At 40.1% G+C, this 19,770-nt stretch overlaps 1 protein-coding gene across 3 annotated transcripts; it reads left to right on the forward strand.

Moving 5' to 3' along the window:
* The first annotated feature begins 80 nt into the window (after window positions 1-80).
* slc39a9 (solute carrier family 39 member 9) lies at window positions 81-17,901 on the forward strand. 3 transcript variants are annotated; one of them, XM_012968276.3, is made up of 9 exons: window positions 81-190; window positions 397-592; window positions 2,569-2,686; window positions 8,962-9,070; window positions 9,521-9,706; window positions 9,938-10,006; window positions 10,289-10,374; window positions 12,235-12,369; window positions 15,585-17,901. In XM_012968276.3, exons 3-9 carry the CDS (start codon window positions 2,591-2,593, stop codon window positions 15,813-15,815), a joined length of 912 nt encoding a protein of 303 aa, XP_012823730.1. In that variant the 5' UTR covers window positions 81-190; window positions 397-592; window positions 2,569-2,590; the 3' UTR covers window positions 15,816-17,901. The 3 variants fall into 3 exon arrangements, with proteins under 3 accessions (XP_012823730.1, XP_012823729.1, NP_001008193.1); XM_012968275.3 differs by having other exon boundaries at window positions 397-662; window positions 15,585-17,898; NM_001008192.1 differs by lacking the exon at window positions 81-190 and having other exon boundaries at window positions 558-662; window positions 15,585-16,167.
* Window positions 17,902-19,770: the final 1,869 nt, after the last annotated feature.

Below are 19,770 nucleotides of genomic sequence, written 5' to 3' on the forward strand. Positions count from 1 at the left end.
GACTAGTATGGGAGGTCGTGGCGGCCATGATTAATAAGGGCTCGGGGTGTAATATGACTGTACGTGTATTTTATTTATATAGCGCTGTATGTATGTATCGCTGTGCAACAGCACAATAATAAACAAGGGGTCATTACAATAATGAATAAAAAGTACAAGAGCTATGTGTCAAAGAGACAAGAGGATGGAGGTAACGCCTTAAACTATATAATAGTTAAATTTAATTGTTATATATTTTATTGTTATATATTTTATTGTTATACATTTAATTGTAAATATTGTTATACGAGTTTATGTCGTTTTCTGCGACGCTTTTCGCCTGTTTGTAACTACTAAATGCTTATGTGCGCCACAAAGGGGCGTGTCTCTGTCTTTATGTTTATTCTATCCACGCAGCGCTGTCCGTCTATCTACGTTCCCTACTGTGACGCCATTGTCCAGCTAACCCGGAAGTAGTCTCATGTAATGACACCATGGCAGCCGCGGCTCTGAGGCACAGCAAGATGGCGGTGCGTATGTGCGAGAGCCACTAAGGTTCCTGCGGGCTGTCAGAGTCTGTTGAACAAGCCGGAGCAGATTTTTGGGCTCAGCGGTAAGGAATAGCCCTGTGGTTCGTATTCGGTTTGAGCTGTTCCGGACCGGCTGTGCCTGTCTGTTAGTGTGTGAGTACCTACATTATTTATCGGTATAGTGCACTGATTGGCAACCTCGAATGGGACAAGTCTTGCTGAGCTACACCTGCCATGGGCTGAAGTATAGGCAGGGAGTAGTTTTGTGTATATGTTTTATGAGGCTATTTGTAAATGACAATAGTATAGGTAAATGTAATTTATATCCACTATGTGTCTGTATAGTTGTATACTGGCCCCAGTATGCATAGCATCATGTCCATTCCATGAGCACAGATCAGAGAGACCATGGAGTACATACCATAGCAAAGGATAAGCATCAAACTGCACAGGAAGGTTATATCTAATCTTTCTATTAATAGCTGTAGTTACTAATAGCATTAAGGGATATCAATTGGTAGGTGTGGGTGTCCCAAAGAGCTCACTGTCTAACTAAGAGTAGTGGAACCCCCCACAGACATGGGGAACACAATAGGTTTATGGGAGAGTAAGGGGAAAGTGTGTTAGCGGCTAATGAAACGCTTCCTTTAACAAGTGGTTTTATGATTGTTCATTACTGGGGTAGTTCACCTTAAATTTAACGTTGAGTTAAATGTAGGCAGTGGTATTCTGACAGTTTGCAATTAGCCTTCATTTTTTGTAGTTTTTTTCAATTATCTAGGTTATGGTTAAACAACTCCTGCAGTTTGAAATTTTCAGGTCCTGTCTGGTTACAGTGGTCCAATTTATCCTAGCAACTAGTCCATGCTATGAACAAAAGACTGAAAAAGCAATAGGAGAGGGCCTGAGGATAATTAATACAAAGTAGCAGTAACAATAGAACTATATCCATCCAGGTCATTTTAACCGCAGGGGGACCCCCCCCCCCCCCATGTGAATACTGGCAAAAGAGAAAAGCAAATAATGTAAACAATATACAAAATAAAACATTTAGACCAATTTAAAAGTTACTAAGGGCATTCTGTAACATACTAAAATTAATGTAGAAGTGAACTCCCCCTTTAGAGTTGTAATTAGGATCCAGGCGTAATGTAGTTTACAGCCTTGGGTGAATGGAAAAGCTGCAACCCTAAAAATGTCTCTTGTGAAAAGTAAAATAAAGGCATATAGCAGAAACGGTGTGGTGCAGAGAGAGCACTATTGTATTGGCCTTCAGTTAACTTTTACTAGTAGGGAAACTTTTCAGCTGGTCTTCAGTGTCTTCTTTTTGTGGCTGTTTCAAATGGGAGTCATTGACTCCAGCAGCTAAAAAAAACCCATTCCTTTGTGAGGCTACAATTTTATTGTACAAACTGTTAATGTTGCTTTAAATCTCTAATGGGACACAAGGCATTATTCTGGCTGTCTGGACGAACCACTCCAATCAAAATGTCGCTAATTGCCTGTGACCGATTCCTAAAGAAAAGAATGAAATAAATAGCTCTCTCTCTCTAGCACTGGGAAGTGACAGGTGGCAACATCACTGAGGCTAGTGTTTCTAAAAAGTTCTTCCTCTCAATTCCCATTGCCTGCCATAGAGAGAACACTTGTCATGCCCTTCCAAAGAAAGCAGGTATAGGTGTGGATGGAGTATTCACTACTTGCCATTTTCCCTGTGAGTACCTTATGTGTCAGATTGGCACATGCAATTACCCTAAAATAGCCTACATAATTGTAGCAGTGTGACCTACAACAAGGAATATTAAGACTGTTAATCGTGAGGGAATACACTGGCTTTTCCAGTTCTTCTGGATCAGAATGGGTCACAACAATAAACAGATAATCCATTTTTTTATGATAAAGGCTTTTCAGTATTTAGACTTCAACATGATGCTAGCAAGTTTCTGTAGCCTTGATACAAAAGCAGCTTATCATAGTTTATTTTAATGTTGTTGTAGATGTTGCTCATAAGCCATTTTTAGAGTTGTAACTACTGTACCTTCTCTGATTTACCCCACAGGGAATACTCAACAAGGACAGACATGGATGATTTCAGCTCAATCAGCTTACTCTCACTGGCCATGCTGGTGGGATGTTACGTATCAGGAATCATCCCGCTTGCAGTCAACTTTTCTGAGGTAAAACATTTTCAATTACTCACACCTTTTGCCGTTTCCATGCCTACATAATATATTTTAAATAAATAAAAAGTATAGCAGTGACCAAAACTGCAATTAATATTTTTTTTTGTTGATATGGCTTGCATAGCACTATTACTGTTCTGGAGATGTAATCACCTTTCTGTTCAGCTAGTGGCACCCAAGGTGAATTCAAGCATTTTGCTGACAGAGCTGCAAAACACTCTAATTGCCTTGTGTATTTTTACTCTTTAACAAATGCCCTGATTTTTATTACAGCATGTTTCCTATTATCTCTGCTGTGTTTAACCAAGATATAATTGGTGTCCCCAAACAGCTCCTCCCAAGCTGTCGTGGTCTGTGTAGCTTTAGGCTGATTACACACAGTATTTTTTCCACAGGTGTTTTTTAGCCTTTGATTCACTTGCGTCTCCTGACATTGGTTACAATGGAAACTGGTTTCAGGTGGTAATAGACAGGTTCTGTTTTTCTCTGCTGTTTGAAAAATAATTCCACTGAATACAACTTAGACTAATGACACACACATCACTTTCACCTGGCTGAAAATGGCATAAAATTGCCCACTATAGCTCTTGTAGGAAGTACCTAAAAGTTTAAAAGTGACACATATACATATTCTACAGCCACCAAATGCTGTATGAGAAAAATGGCAGTTATTTTCTTTACCTTTAAATTCATTTTAAGTATGAAGTAGATAGTGCTTTTCTGAGAAAGTTTGCAATTGGCCTTCATTTTTTATAATTTGTGGGTTTTTAATTATTTACATTTTTTGTTCAGCAGCACTCCAGTTTGCAAACAGCTATCTGTTTGCTACAATCCAATTTAACTTAAAGGAACAGTAACACCAAAAAATGAAAGTGTATAAAAGTAACTAAAATATAATGTGCTGTTGCCCTGCACTAGTAAAAGTTGTGTGTTTTTTTTTTTTTTTTTTAAAGGTTGATTTTTATTGAGTTTTACAACAACAGTGGAAGTGGGGAAGGGGGGGAAAGAAAGAGGGTAGGAGAGTAACGAATGTTACAATAAGGTAGCTGGTGAGTCAGTCCAAGGAGACCAAATATTTTCAAACTTTGCCGGGCATCCTCTGGCAAGATAGGTAAGTTTATATAGGTCTAATTGAGAGTTGACCAGGGTAATCCATCTGCGGAGTGTTGGAGGTGACGGGCCCATCCAATGTAGGATGGTTTTTTTAGCGTAGAATAGTAAGAGTCTCATTAGTAATTTAGAGTTTCTTCTGTGTACCAGTGAGTCTAGGAGGCCCAGTATGCAGGTGGTTGGATTGAACACTTGGGGGAGATTCAGTTCTGTACCCATGAATTCTGTAACTTTATGCCAAAACTTTTGTATTACGGGGCAGTCCCATATCCGGTGTATAAAGTTAGCCATATGCGCTTTGCATCTTGGACAGTTCGCTGATTCGGTTTTCTCCATGACGTGCAGCTTTTGCAGGGTGAGATAGGTCTGGTGTATAATTTTAAAATGTATAAGCTTGTCCCTTGTGCTTATTAAGGGCTGGTATAAGTTAATAATGGAAAAATCAAAAATAGAAACAGGCAGGCACTCCGGATTTTTTTCTCTCAAAACGTGGAAAAAGGCAGCCTTTTGGCTGCCTTTTTCCACGTTTTGAGAGAAAAAAATCCGGAGTGCCTGCCTGTTTCTATTTTTGATTTTTCCATGATGGCTCCCTATGCTGAAAGGTCTGGGGCATGAGCACCTGGACCCACCGTCACTGTGGGTAAGGAATATTTGTACATTCAACTAAGTGTGATCATCCTTCTATTGTCCTTGGATTGCATAAGTTACTAATGACCTTGTCCCAGTCCTCGGGGTCTAAATGAGGCCCTGCATGAGGTTTGCCATTTAAGCTTGATTCTTGGTCTTGGGTCATATCTTTTAGCGATCAGGATTTTGTAGGAGTTTGAGAGTAGTTTAGTTTTGTTTTCTTGAGCTGTCAGCCGTTCTAGGTCTAGGTGCTGGATAAAAGTTGTGTGTTTACTTCAGAAAGTCTACTATCATTTATATAAATAAGCTGCTATGTAGCCATGGGGGCATCCATTCAAAGGAGAAAAGGCACAGGTTTGCTTAGCAGCTTGAATGGCTGCCCCAAGGGCTACACAGCAGCTTATTATATAAATTATAGTATTGTTACTGTAGCAAACACACCAGTTTTACCAGTGCAGGGCAACAGTGCATTATATTTTTATTACTTTAAAGCTCTTTTATTTTTTGGTGTTACTGTTCCTTTAAGAGAGAGGATTATAAATAGAGGAGGGCCAAAACTGAAAGATAAGTGATAAAAAGTAACAATAAAATTGCTTAAAGAGCAATAGTTTTTTTTTGGCTGCCGGGGTCAATGACCTCCATTTCAAAACTGGAAAGAGTAAGTAGAGGAAGGCAAATAATTCAAAAACTATAAAAAATGAAGACCCTTTAAAAATGTGCCAACAATAGAAGATACTAAAAACTACCCTAAGGGTGAACCAACCAGTTTAAATACAAATAATGTTGTGGTGCTGATTGTCTTTTACTTGCTGCGTGACAGCTGGCATTTAATATATTTAGGCAGTACTTTGTTTTTGATAGTAACAGTATTTATGCATAAATGGGATCTGCAGTGTTGCTTTCTCTGGCTTAAGGTTTATTATCCTTTTATATGTAGTTAGACCTGTTGGGTCAGACTTAAATCTTTTTCTCAATCTGTAGAGGATTTGTCTGTGTACACAATATACTGTTCTGTTATAGTTTATTTTTTATTCCCTGTTATTTATATATCTCTGACACATTTCCGCAGTGATTTACAGAGATTATACATCATTCCCTGCCCAAAACGAGCTTACAGTCGGTAGTTTTTTGACTAAACTGACTGTAGTGTGTGTAAATGTGATAGGAACCTTAGGGCTGTGACAGACATGGAGATTAGTCACCCGCGACAAATCTCCCTTGTTACGGGCGACTAATCTTCCCGAAATGGCATACGGATGGCATACGCAATTTCAGCGTTGCATATGCCATCCCACCGACGATTTACATTCTAGCTCAGTGCTGTCCAACTGGCGGCCCGTGGCCCCCCACCTGTCTGGCTGCTTTGATGGCTTACTCTTGTGTAAGCTTTAAATGGTATCAGTACTGTGATTAACTGCCCCCCCTGCATGGTTCTCACCTCAGATTCAGGCTGTAATCAGGCTGTATTGTTTAAATATGTAATCCTCTGTGTTGTTCACACCTTTTAATCTCTGCATTGTTCACCCCCTGCAGTGTTCACACCTCAGGCTGTAATCACCCACATTGTTCCCCAGTTCACACCTCAGGAGTAGTAGAAACCCACAAATAATCCCTGCACACTACAAAAAGAACATATACTGAGGTGGTACTGCAATTAAAAAGTTTTTTAATATATAGTTATTGTGCAGACTGTAGGAGCAGTGCCAGCATTGTGTCACTGTAGGCTGCCTGTGCAGCATAGAGCAGGCAGAGTATGGCACACATAGGCAAGGTAGGGCAAGCAGAGTATGGCACACACAGGCAGCATAGAGCAGGCAGAGTATGGCACACATAGGCAGGGTAGGGCAAACAAAGTATGGCACACACAGGCAGCATAGGGCAGGCAGAGTATGGCACAAACCAGCCAAGAATGGCAAACACAGTGAAAGTATGGCACACGCAGGCAGGGTAGGGAAGGCAGAGTATGGCACACACAGGCAGGGTAGGGCAGGCAGAGTATGGCAGGTTTTTGCTGTACTACAACTATTAATATGGGTATGGTCATGTGATAACGTGGGTGTGGTTTCAAAAAGGGGAGTGGTCAAAACTGGCTTCCATTATCGGCCCTCCACCACGTAGGTTGGAAAATTCCGGCCCTCGGTACAACAGAAGTTGGACAGCACTGTTCTAGCTGGTGGGATGGCATTTCGGGGAGATAAGTCACCTGCGACAAGGGAGATTTGTAGCGGGTGACTAATCTCCCCGTCTGTCACGGCCCTAAGGTTCCTATCACATTTACACACACTACGATCAGTTTAGTCAGAAAACAATTAACATGCCTGTATGCCTGCAGTACTCTCAGGAAATCCATGCACACAGGGGGAGAACATACAAACTACTTGATAGTGCCCTGGATAGTGACTCTCAACCCCAGCACTGTCATGCACAGCAGAGTAGAAAAAATAAGCACTGTTTAATATTGCTAAGTGTTTTTGAACCATTCAAATAAAGTTATTGATCCTTTTCCTTCTGTTTGCCAGACAGGAAATAGAAATAGTTACATGGGTAACAGGTAATAGTGTCCCCCATGTAGCCATAAAAAGTGATAACTTTTTTCTCAGATAAAGTCATTATACACGATTAGGTAAACACTACGAATATGTTTTTTTCATTTAGGCCAAATGCTTTTTTAATATAATCAGTATATAATGGGCTTTTAAGATATGAGCATATTATCTCTTTAAATTGATTTTTGTCACTTATGTAAATTAAATTACATTTATTCCATAAGGTCTGTGGTTACAAAAGCAACATTTCAGGTTTCACCACAATTTACAAGCTTGGCAGAGAGTGTTGAAACTTGAAACTTTGCTCTTGTGCCCTGCAGTGGCATAAAGGCTGTTTTATGAGTGTTTGCCTAATACTGTCTGCTTGTGTTAAATACTAAATTAAAAGGAGAGTTTTCCTTTTATTTGTTTTATTTGCTTTTTTTTCTTTATAAAAGGTCAACACTTGTTTTAGCTCTTAATATCTGCATAACAGTGTAATTTAAAGAGAACACAATTTCACCTGGAAATGTAGATTTAGTGCTTTTTAAAACAATTTAGCAATTTACTTTTTTTTTTTTTTTTGTCATTTTCATTTGTTACATAAGGGCCGTTACACACAGGGAGATTAGTCGCGCCAAAGTTGCGCAACTAATCTCCCTGTGTCACGGCCCTAAAAGTAAGGCACAAGGATACTAAGGCACACTGGGCATTTTAATCACAGCTGTGCTTAGGGGGGGAATATCTCTAGCCACCTGTCCCAGCTTCCCACGAAGCTATGTGGGACATGAGCTGCCTCAGGCAGAGGATGTGGTGAAAGGTGACTGTCACCTTCAGTATTCCTAAAGGTGGCCATACATGCACCGATATTATCAAAGTTTTGTATGATAGTTCGTAAGTGTATGGTGGGAGATGAGGTGACCGATATCAGTTGATCGTTGTGAGCACAGGCCAATGTTTAGTACTGAATCATCAGATTCAGACGATTCAGCTTTGAACATAAGTATAGTCTACAAACAATCTTTCCTGCAACCATTGGTCACAGGGAATATCATTATTGTAATGTGTATGGCCACCGGCCACCATAAATACATTTGTCATGGTCGTGTCTACTTTGGGCAGCACAAATTTATCTGTGTGTGAAAAACCATGGGGGATTAAAATATACAAACTGCAAAGAGACCAAATTTGCTTGTAGATTGAATTAATTTTACTCCGCATATCTTGCCAAGTAAATGTTCCATTTGAACTGACACACTAGATAATGATTTGTTTCCTGGCCTTCCATGGCTTGTGCTGGAAGCTTTGGGCAATTATCCACCAGCACTTTTTGTGATTGCTGCCCAAGGGCGTCTCTCTGCCTTGTATTTTGTAGGCATGAAGTACAGTAAATCTCCAAGCCAGTCTCCCAAGATAATAGCCTTCAGAACTCTGCTCTCCATCATTTAGTAAGGTATAGGAAAGCTTTGCCTCACACGTCTTTAATCACAGAACAAGGGCAGCCTGTGTTTGAAGTTTAAGATTCAGCAGTGTCCCGCAGAGATGAAAACTTGCTGAGTAAACAGAGTAAGGTTTTATAACGTTTAAGAGGGACCATGTCATTTAGGGCTCTGGTACACGGGGAGATTAGTCGCCCGCGGCAAAACTCCCTGCTCGCGGGCGACTAATCTCCCCGAGTTGCCTTCCCCCTGCCATCCCACCGGCGAACATGTAAGTCGCCGGCGGGATGGCAGACACGGCGGCGCGATTTCGCGCAAATCGCCGAAAAAGACTCGCGAGGCTTTTTCGGCGATTTCCCGAAATCGCCCCGCCGCGCCTGCCATCCCGGGGAGATTAGTTGCCCGCGAGCAGGGAGTTTTGCCGCGGGCGACTAATCTCCCCGTGTGCCAGAGCCCTTAAAAGGAACACAGTCATGTAAAATATTCACCAACAAAAATATTTTTAGGTAAATCTTACATCTCACACATTTCTTTGATCTTTGTTTTAACCTGTGCTTTGTGTGTATAGGAAAAATTAAAGCTGGTGACTGTCCTTGGTGCCGGTCTGCTGTGTGGGACTGCATTAGCTGTCATTGTACCCGAAGGAGTCCATGCTCTGTATGAAGAAGTACTAGAAGGTTGGTGTGTTTTAGAAAACTGTAGATTCTGTATTATGTCTATACAATTTAGGGTACTAGGCACCAGTTATAAATGTAAAGCTGAATGTAGCCTAATGACAGGACATGGTAAATGAAGTTGTGTAAAAAGTGCATCAAGAAAACACTCTGGAACTGAGGCTTGCAAATAGAAATAGGTTCCATCATTGAGTGAAAAGCAAAACATGCAGTTGCAAGGATAGAAACTTTCTGTTTCAGATAAATGTGCACATCTTAGAAGTTTCTTAATAGCAAATATCCAGGTAATGGAAGGGTATTTAGTTTACCATGTTCTGCCTATAAGATTTTTCTATTAATAAGGAATATAAATGTATGTGTTTCCCAATTTCTGGTTCGATTGCTATAGATTACAGCATTTATAGGAGTGTATTACTCACTATTTTTGATTCAGTGTTTTCCAATATTTATCAGCAAAACACCATGATATGGGAGACATCCATAAGGCGAAGGATGCGGAAACAGGAGCAGAGATCTCTGCAGCTCATGAACATGATCATTCTAATTTACACGCTTACATTGGGGTCTCGCTTGTGCTTGGATTTGTCTTCATGCTACTTGTAGACCAGATTGGTTCCTCTCATATGCATTCTGCAGATGGTAAGTGTGATTAACAAGATCTGTAAACATAAGTTCTAAAATGTACAAGTATCCCAGAGCAACCAATCAGTCATTAACTTTGATCAGTCTACTCTACAGCAATGCAGACTGTGAAACCAGTTGTCAGATTGCTTGCTATGGATTACAGGAACCTATGTTTGTGAAGAGCCCAAAGGTATCTTGGGCAGTTGGATTCTGTGGGTGTTACACCAGTGTGATTTTCTCCTCCAGACCCAGAGGCAGCAAGAGCAGCCAGCTCCAAAATCACAACAACCCTTGGCCTTGTTGTTCATGCGGCAGGTGAGTGCAAAATTGCATTAGAAAAGTTAATTTTATTTAAAAAAGCATGAAGCTTAATTTTAAACACCTTTGTCCCTAAATGATGGCAGTTATGTATATATAAACTTAATTATGTAGTACTACTGTGGACAATTTGTACTGGCATATTTTTCATGTATTTGTTGTTTCTTACAAAGCCCAAATAACAGTTACAAACTACACTGATTAATAAGGCATTTGCGTTTGTGCACCTTTAATGTGTATTTTGACTATTCTGTGAAAAATCTTTTTTTCATGTTGCAGCGGATGGCGTTGCCCTGGGTGCTGCAGCTTCTACCTCACAGACTAGTGTACAGCTAATTGTATTTGTTGCAATTATGTTACACAAGGTATGTGTTGTTTAATGCTATTACAAAAAAAATTGGAATTTTCATTCTCAAAAAAACTGTTGTTTAGATTGAAGACTGGTTTGGTGTTGTACAGAAGTAGTTTGCCATCTCTTTACTGAGATTGTCCCTTATTGACCTGTATATGGGTCCAAACTGTTCCCTTTCCTGATAGATATGTGAATGCATATCTTAATGGGGGTCATTCAGATATTAGACAGGCAGGGTACTAAATTCTGTTCAAGAACATAATCAGTAACTGATGCAGTCTGTGGCTCTAGCCAAACACTAAGGGTGAAGACACACGGAGCTACTAGTAGCAGCTACTTTTGGACGGCTACTAAACTCAAGAAAATACCCTGCCATAGACAGTACTGAGAATTACCTCTGCTAAAACACACATAGAGACAGTTATCAGTAAATGATCAGCATTGTCTATTTTAGTAGCCACAACAAATAGCTGCTACTAGTAGCTCTGTGTGCCTTCACCATTAAGGTGGTCTTACACAGGCCAATAAAAGCAGCCAACGGTTTAATCTGCAGTTTATCGTCCTGTGTATAGGGCCCTTAGACAAGCCTATCTGATGAATATCTAGTCAAGAATCCTCCAGATGTTAATAGGGCAGGTTTAAAAATCCATTAAGACTAGGAGCGCATTGGCACGTTGATATGGTCTTCATCCCAATGGCCTCTATTCCGGCAATATCATCCATTTATTTGGATTAATCCGGTATCGCCCACCACAAGTTGCGCATATCAGGCCTGCTCATTTGTTGACCTTGACAAATGTGCGGATATTTGTGTACGGCCACTGTAACTGGATCCACTCGTTTGGAACTAGTAGTGCTACCTTTACTTGTTTATATTTATTTGCATAAACATTGGTAGCTTGAATTTTGCAGCACCAGTGAATGTATTGTAACAACTCTGCTGCATTCTCTTCTAAAAATGTTCTATTGTTTGTTATCTGTAGTTGCACATTTTTTTTTAGAAAGATTTGCTTATGTCTCATTTGAAATAAAGACATTCTTGTAACTCCTCCAAGTTTTTTGCATAATGAAAACGTAATTTTAAGCAACTTTTATACATTAATAAAAAAAAATATATTAAAAAGTTGAAAAATGGGGAAGAGAGAGAAACCCTGAGATCAACTCTAGACCCTTTCCAAAAGTCTCCTCAAACCGCTCCACTGGAAACTCGCAAGACAGCAGGTATTGCTTTTCTGGTTGCTCAGCTAGGTTGGTGTGCATCATCTTGTGATGCTTCCGGGTCCTCTTCCCACAGGAATATGCACAGTTTAAGCAGATCGAAATCTTTAATCAACTACACATGGTCCATGTCTGCGATCACACTAAAGAGGGCCAAAAACACAGCAAAATGGAGCTTGCCAACATTATTGCTCCACGTTTAGCCAAAATAAGTGCTACCTGTGGTTTTTTTGAGTCCCTGGTGATGCCGTTAAGAGTGAAAGCTTCTAGACGGGCCACGAGCAGGCTTTTATTCTCTTTTGAATTTGTAAATGTAATTGCTATTGTAAGCGGTAACTGTCTGGCTTTTTATATTCTCTGCACTACTGGGTTTCTACTCCCTGTGCAGGCAGCCATGTCAAGTGTCCCAAAGTCTGTGACACTCAATCAGTATGTACATTCTCTTGACATAGAATCTGGGTCATGCCCAGTATGCGATTATGCATCGCCTGGTTTCTACATATCGCACATATTATTTGAATGTCCTGGTCTCTGGGACACCAGCTCAATTTGTGATGGTGTCTTTTTAGTTCCTAGTTTATAGATGGTGGTGGTGGTGTTGATTGTGGAATTTTGTTTTAGAATGTGTGAAATAATTTCTTTTTCTACTCTGCAGGCTCCAGCAGCATTTGGCCTAGTGTCTTTCCTCATGCATGCAGGGCTAGAGAGAAATCGAATCCGGAAACACTTGCTAGTTTTTGCCTTGGCTGCTCCTGTCCTGTCAATGCTTACATATTTGGGACTAAGCAAGGTGAGATTATTGAAAATGCCAGTGACATTAGCAAATGAGCTGCCCTAAATAAATATTAGACTGTACTTTTGAACACTTTCCACCATTTTAGAAAGTATGAAATTTGTATTAAAAATACCTGTAGATTTTCTGTATGGGCAGTGGCAAATAGAGCAATTTCAAATGTTTTTTTCTTTACAGAAATAAGTAGATCTGTAAGTGGGTGACAAAATCCTTGAAATTGTTGCTATACATTTGTAATTGCTAAACGCAGGGGCACCCTTGCTTGCCAGGCAATTGCTACTTGGAAAATGACAGACATATCCGATAAGACAATTATCTGACAACTAAGTGCTCTATGGGCTATATGCCATATAGAAGATTAAAGAATGATAATGGACATTTCATACTCGGTTACTTGCGTTGCTTAAGGTCCTTAAAATCACCCTGTGTGTTATTGCCGTTAGGGCCTAGTGGATTTGCAGGTCAGTTGATTGTTGGTTAAAAATACTGACGACTGCATGTTTAAGCGGCAGTAACCTGGCCTGACCAATACAGGTGAGAGGAATGAGATGCAATTCTGAAGACTTTACACTTCAGCAGGGGAGCTGCTTGAAAAAACGAGTTACAATACTCGTTGAATCCTAAACCTTTTCTTGGGTGCCTTAGGATATACTCAACTGATCTCAACTGATACTCAACTGATCTTGGGTTATCTGACCACTAAAATATAACACTTAACACAGTTCATCATAAAAATAAAACTGGTTAAAATGGACAGACTGAGCAAAATCAAAAATATTTCAAATATAGTTAGTTAGACAAAAATGTAATCTATAAAGGCTGGAGTGAGCAGTTGTCTAACCTAATGGCCAGAACTTTACTTCCTGCTTTCAGCTCTCTAAGCTGTTAGCAGCCAATCAGTGACTTGAGAGGGGGAGGCATATGGGACATAGCTGTTCAGTTAATTTGCATTTGAATCTGACCTGCATGCTCACAAACTAACTGAATAGTTATGTCCCATGTGGCCCCCCCTAAAGTCACTGACTAACTAAGATGTTAGAGAGCTGAAAGCAGGAAGTAAAGTTCTGGCTATTATGTTAGACATTTGCCTCCTCCAGCCTTTAGAAATTACATTTTTGCCTAACTAACTATATTGCAACCTTTTTTATTTTGTGCAATCTATCCATTTTACCCAGTTTAATTTTTACACTGAATTTTTCACATTGTCCCGTAATCTTATTTAGTGGGTTATATTGGTGCATCTGTTGCTCTGGCTTTCACTTTTGTGCCACACTGATTGCTCAGTGGTACATAGCTGACTACTTAAAGGAAAAGTAACACAAAATTTTTTTAGGTAAAAAAGCTATTCTACCCTGCACCAATAACTGCCCTATCCTGCAAACCACTTAGTATTTTATATGCTTTAATAGAAAATACCTGCTAAAACTTGGCTTCCTTTCAATTAAACTACGGCGATACGGTGAAGAAAGGAGCAGCATCCACTATGCAACGATCGATTGATCGAGCCTAGCCTTCCTTCTGTATAGGAAGGAGTCAGGCTAGGCTCGATCAATCAATTGTCGCATAGTGGATACTGCTCCTTCCATCGCCGTAGTTTAATTGACGGGAAGCCAAGTTTTAGCAGGTATTTTCTATTAAAGCATTTAAAATACTAAGTGGTTTGCAGGATAGGGCAGTTATTGGTGCAGGGTAGAATAGCTTTTTTACTTAAAACATTTTAGTGTTACTTTTCCTTTAAAAAAATCACTGTGTGGCTAGTTTATTGTAAACTAGTGATATCAAGAAGAGGTCACTATTTGCAGTGCAAAGGACAGGATGAAAGGGTTTTTATTTGTTTTGGATTTTTATCTAGATCTTAGAGTAAACTCAGCCCTGAGTTTGCAAATGGAGTCAACACATTAACTAAGTTTCTGTTTGAGCTGACTGCTGCCCTGCTCCCTTAGGCTGATGGCCCATGGAACGAGTTAGTTGCCCACAATAGATCTCTTCTATTGCAGGTGAATAACTCTCTCTGTGAGCCATCAGCCTAAGGGCCGTGGCAGACGGGGAGAGCGACTAATCTCCCTGAATGTCATCCCACCGGCGAGAATGTAAATCGCCGGTAGGATGGCATACGCGGCGATTTGGCGAAATCAAGGCATCTTCGGTGATCGCAGCGATGCGTATGCCATCCCATCAGGGATTTACATTCTCGCTGGTGGGATGCCATTTTGGGGATATTAGCAACACATGACTAGGGAGATTTGTCACAGGTGACTAATCTCCCCATCTGCCACGGCCCTAAGAGTGAGGACACATGGAGCTACTTAGTAGCAGCTACTTTTTCACAGCTACTAACCACCAAAAAATGCCCTGCCATAGACAGTCAGTTATCGGTTATATATCGGTTATATATACTCTCCCAGCACACTGGTAAGCAGTAGGCTAATTCTCTGCAGCATCCATTAGGGCAAAAACGCTTTAGGGTAAGAACCCACGGAGCGGTTCAGTCAGCTGTGATAGATCTCTGCTATCGCGGAAGACAAACTGCTCCGAAAGGCTTTCCACTGGCGACAGTAGGAGTCACCAATGGAAAGCCCTTCACATCGCGACTTCGGATTACCGAAGTGATGCAAAGGGCTTTCCATTGGTGACTCCTATGGTTGCCAGTGGAAAGCCTTTTTGGAGCAGTTTATCGTCTGCAATAGCAGAGATCTATCACGGGTGACTGAACCGCTCCATGGAAGGCCATCTCCTATAGCCTCCATTATAACCAAATAATTCAGAATTTTACAAATGATTTCCTTTTTTTCTATAATGATAAAACACTACCTTGTACTTGATCCCAGCTAAGATATAATTAAGCCATATTGGAGGCAAAACAACCCTGTTGGATTTATTTAATTCTTCAATGCTTTTTTAGCAGACTTAAGGTATGAAGACCCAAATTACAGAAAGATTTCTTAACCCAGGTCCCATGCTTGTATTTATTGTGTAGGAGCTGCAATATAATATTGCAATATATTGTCTCGATAGAAACATATCACACAGGCATCAGCAGAACATTGCACTGTTACGACCACACAGACATCTGAATATACAGCAGAAGGAACCTATGTCCTCATACTTTTATTAGCCTTTGTTTTAGGAAGCTGTTATGTTATGATAATATGTTCAACAGAAAATTATTATAATTTGTATTATTCCCTTAACTTTTGTCTTCCCTTCCACAGAGCAGTAAAGAGGCCCTCTCTGAGGTTAATGCTACTGGAGTTGCTATGCTTTTCTCCGCGGGGACATTCCTGTATGTAGCCACTGTTCATGTCCTTCCTGAAGTAGGAGGAATGGGACATAGCCACAAGCCAGAAGTTGGTGCTACAAAAGGACTGAGTCGGCTGGAAGTGTGCGCCTTGGTGTTAGGATGCCTAATACCTTTGGTTTTATCTATAGGACATCAACACTGAAACATGGGAAATAAAAGACAAAGTGCCAGTGTGTTGAAAAGCTCCTCATTTGGCAGGGCAGATCCCAGGACATTGATATTGTCTGTTGTGTAATCAGAAATGACTTTAGTGGAATTGGAAATTCCTGGTGGGTTGCTTTTAATTTGTCCTGCAATTTAGTGACAGTATCAATCTGTATATACAATCCTGATTTTTTTCCTTTTTTTTTTTTAAACATTTTTTTGGGTTGCTTAATGCTGCATTCAGCTGTCTCGCCTTCATCAGTCTGAGATAATGGTTGGATTAACAAATGGGCCATAGATTAATGTTAGTGAATATTCTTGTATTTAACAATGGATTAATTCTCTTTAAATATGGTTGTAGATTTTTTTTTCCCTTAGGTTAAGTGCAGTAAGCGCTGTTGAGTTGTGAACCAACTGAAACCTTGATCAGTGTAGCTGGCCCCAGATTTGTGAGCTGCAGTATCACTGGAAACCTCTTTCTCAAAAAGTCACTTTGGGTATGTAGGGGAGCTTTGCAAAACGGGTCAATAAATGGTAGTGAGAATTCCCTAGACACCCGTGGATAATACTTTCAGTGAGATATTAAAGCAGCGTTTTAAAGCTGGTCCTGACAATTCTGTCTGATGGAAGTCTTAAGAACCTGGAATAACCTCTGCTTGAGAAAGTGAAGAACACAAGGCCTCATGGGTCCAGTGCCCTGGTTTGAGAGCTTTTCCAGTATGCTGGGACCAAAGGCAATACAGTTTTTCCCCTCATTTGAAATCTTTCCATAAGAAGTTTGTTTGCATTGACTGCATTTGTACAGAATATTCACAGCATGCCTGGGCTACACCGACTCAGTGGAACTGATCACTAATAAGTCCCAGCAAGCCTTTGTAATTTGACGGAAAACCATTCACTTCTAATCATGGCGAGGCTCCTGAGAAAAACTCCTGCAATTTTCCACAAAGCCAGTGTTTTAATCCAAGTATTTTTGTGAAATCTTTAGGGCAGAGCAGTGTTCAGATGCGAAATCTTCTTTATTCTACTGTAATATCTCCTTTCCTGGAGTGTGTATGGTTAAGCTGCCCTTATGAACTGATTCACAATGTTCTACATGGTGACTATTAACTTCATTCCATTACATAAGGGTGTTTGCAAAAGCTGCTGCTGCACGGAGATAGGATGATGAAAGATTTGCTTTGTACATAAGTCTTTAGAACTTATGTAGTGGCTAGTAATCTTATGAGAGATACATTATGACAAGTTTTCATTCCACCTAACTATCATAAACTCTTCCCATACATTGATTTATCATTTTTAATGAAAAGTGTGGGAGGTCCAGCATTGGATCTGTCCTGAAATTAAGGCAAACCAGCGTTTTTTGTCTTTAAAGTTCATACTATGTGTTAGCATTGATTGTACTGTGTGCCACAGGCTGCTGGTCATGTTGGGGTATTAGGGGAGGGCACCCTTCTCAACCCTATATTAGCACTTCCCTTTTTAAATGCCTCCTTGTGAGGCATAAATTGCAAACCATCTTCTACTACCCAAAAGTTAAATCCCTGCCCTGCCAATTGTCAGGGAAGACTATTTTTATCTGTTTTTAAGACTCAAATACAGACTAAATACAAAAAAAAACCCTCCTGTCTTGTGCTTTCTACATTTATCCAATCCGATTACTGGTCTCCTTGCAATTCTGCCTGAAACCTTACCGTGTAGAAACAGGCTTTTATTAGGCCAGAAACTGTTCTCCGGATATTATTTGTTGGATCTGACCTCAGCGTGACATACAGTATATCTACACCCAGTCATTTCAGAGATGTGCAATATTGACTGTTTCCTTTACTTGTCACTCACGCCCTGAGGGAATATAATGATCCCTAGGCAATTGGTTCTACTATGAAGGACAAATACCCTACATATGCAGTCCCAGTCATGGCTGCCCGTTTCTATCCAGTTGTATATCTGTTGACCCTTTATGTATGTGAAATCATTCCAACATTAACTGCCTTATATCTCTTCTTTAATTGTGAATAGTAAAAACGAGAAAAAGAAATCTGTTTTTTAATGAATAAATTTTGAGTGTGACATCTTTTGGCTAATGAAATGGTAAGTCATCTTCTAATTAAATGCATTGTTTATAAATAGAAAAGTCATGTTTGTAAATATATAAGTTGTTATGGAACCCTGTTCACTCAAATATTTTGAAGGGATACTTCAATACTCAATTTTATTCTTGAACCTACAAATTTATTTCATTTTAGCTGTAATATTGGTGTGTAGGCGCCATCTCAGTGCATTGTGTCTGAGTATGAGCTTTCAGAAGGAGCCAGCGCTACACATTAGAAAGTAACCAATTGTTTCTCCTACTCCCATGTAACTGGAGGAGTCCCAAGCCGGACTTGGATTTCTTATTGAATGCTATTCTGATATCTACTGGGAGCTGCTATCTTGCTCCCTTCCCATTGTTCTGCGGATCAGCTGCTGGGAGGGGGGGGGGATATCACTCCAACTCACAGCAGTAAAGTGTGACTGAAGTTTATCAGAGCACGGGTCACATGGCTGTGGCACCCTGGGAAATGTAGAATATGGCTAGCCCCATGTGAAACTTCAAAATTAAATATTAAAAAATCTGTTTGCGTCTTTAAAAAATGGATTTCAATGCAGGATTCTGCTGGAGAAAAAAAAAAACATGTTTTCTCATGACGTATTCCTTTAAATGGGCTTTTCTGGGTAAGAATCATCTGCAATGTAAGAGGAATACGCTTACATGTCCTTAGGCCGCAGCCAGATTTATCCGATTTGATGTTGATTTATTTAGATCGTAGCACAGTTTGTAAAAGTTACCGGCTTTAAAAAAATCTGATGAATGTGACCAAATTGGCAGGCAATATTTTTTATGCATTATAAGCTTAAGCTTCAGATTTTTTCCCCTATATTCTGTCTCAGTCTTTCACACACTGGGCATTTATGCAGAAATATTATGGCTCAGTATGGATAATTCATCCTTGATGCCTTACTACTAGTTTAAGTGTGGCCCCACTGGCATTCAGTTTGTACAGAAGATCTGACCCCATTGGATCACAAATATCATGAATAATCACAGTGTAAGCCAAATAGTGTAGAAATCTTACCCGTAGTGTAGGTGGGTCTGGGTTCTCATGCCCCAGACCTTCAGCTTAGGGAGCCATAAATCAAATGGAAAAATATGAGCAGGCACTCCGATTCCCAACCCGAGCAGTTTCAAGCAGCAACAGTCATATTTGGTTAAAAAATGTGAGTTTTTTTATTTAAAGGGACAGTAACACCAAAAAATGAAAGAGTATAAAAGTAATTACTATATAATGTAATGCTGCCCTGTACTGGTACAACTGGTGTGTTTTCCTTAGAAAGACTACTATAGTTTATATAAACAAAGCTTCTGTGTAGCCATGGGGGCAGCCATTTACAGGAGAAAAGGCACAGGTTACTTAGCAGATAACAGATAAAACCCCATTATATTCTACAAAGCTTATCTGTTATCTGCTATGTGCCTGTGCCTTTTCTCCTTTTTCCCAGCTTCAATGGCTGCCCCCGTGTTGACACAGCAGCTTATTTATATAAACCATAGTAGCATTTCTGTTGCAAACTTACCAGTTTTACCAGCGCAGGGCAATTGTACATTATATTTTAATTACTTTTAAACACTTTCATTTTTTGGTGTTACTGTTCCTTTAATCCATATATAAAAAAGAAAACAAAAGCCTTACGCGTTTCGTACCAGTAGGGTACTTAATCATAGGCTATAATTGCTGCTTGAAACTGCTCGGGTTGGGAATCGGAGTGCCTGCTCATATTTTTCCATTTGATTTATGGCTCCCATTGGATCACAGCAGGTTTTCTAAACAGAAGTTGCAGTCTACTGATTCATGTGGATTGACAGACAGCCACCCCCCCCCCCCCATCCTTCATTAGCTCCATGTCTCCTCCAT

The sequence above is a fragment of the Xenopus tropicalis genome, chromosome 8 (genome assembly GCF_000004195.4).
Source record: "Xenopus tropicalis strain Nigerian chromosome 8, UCB_Xtro_10.0, whole genome shotgun sequence".
NCBI classification, from domain to species: domain Eukaryota; kingdom Metazoa; phylum Chordata; class Amphibia; order Anura; family Pipidae; genus Xenopus; species Xenopus tropicalis.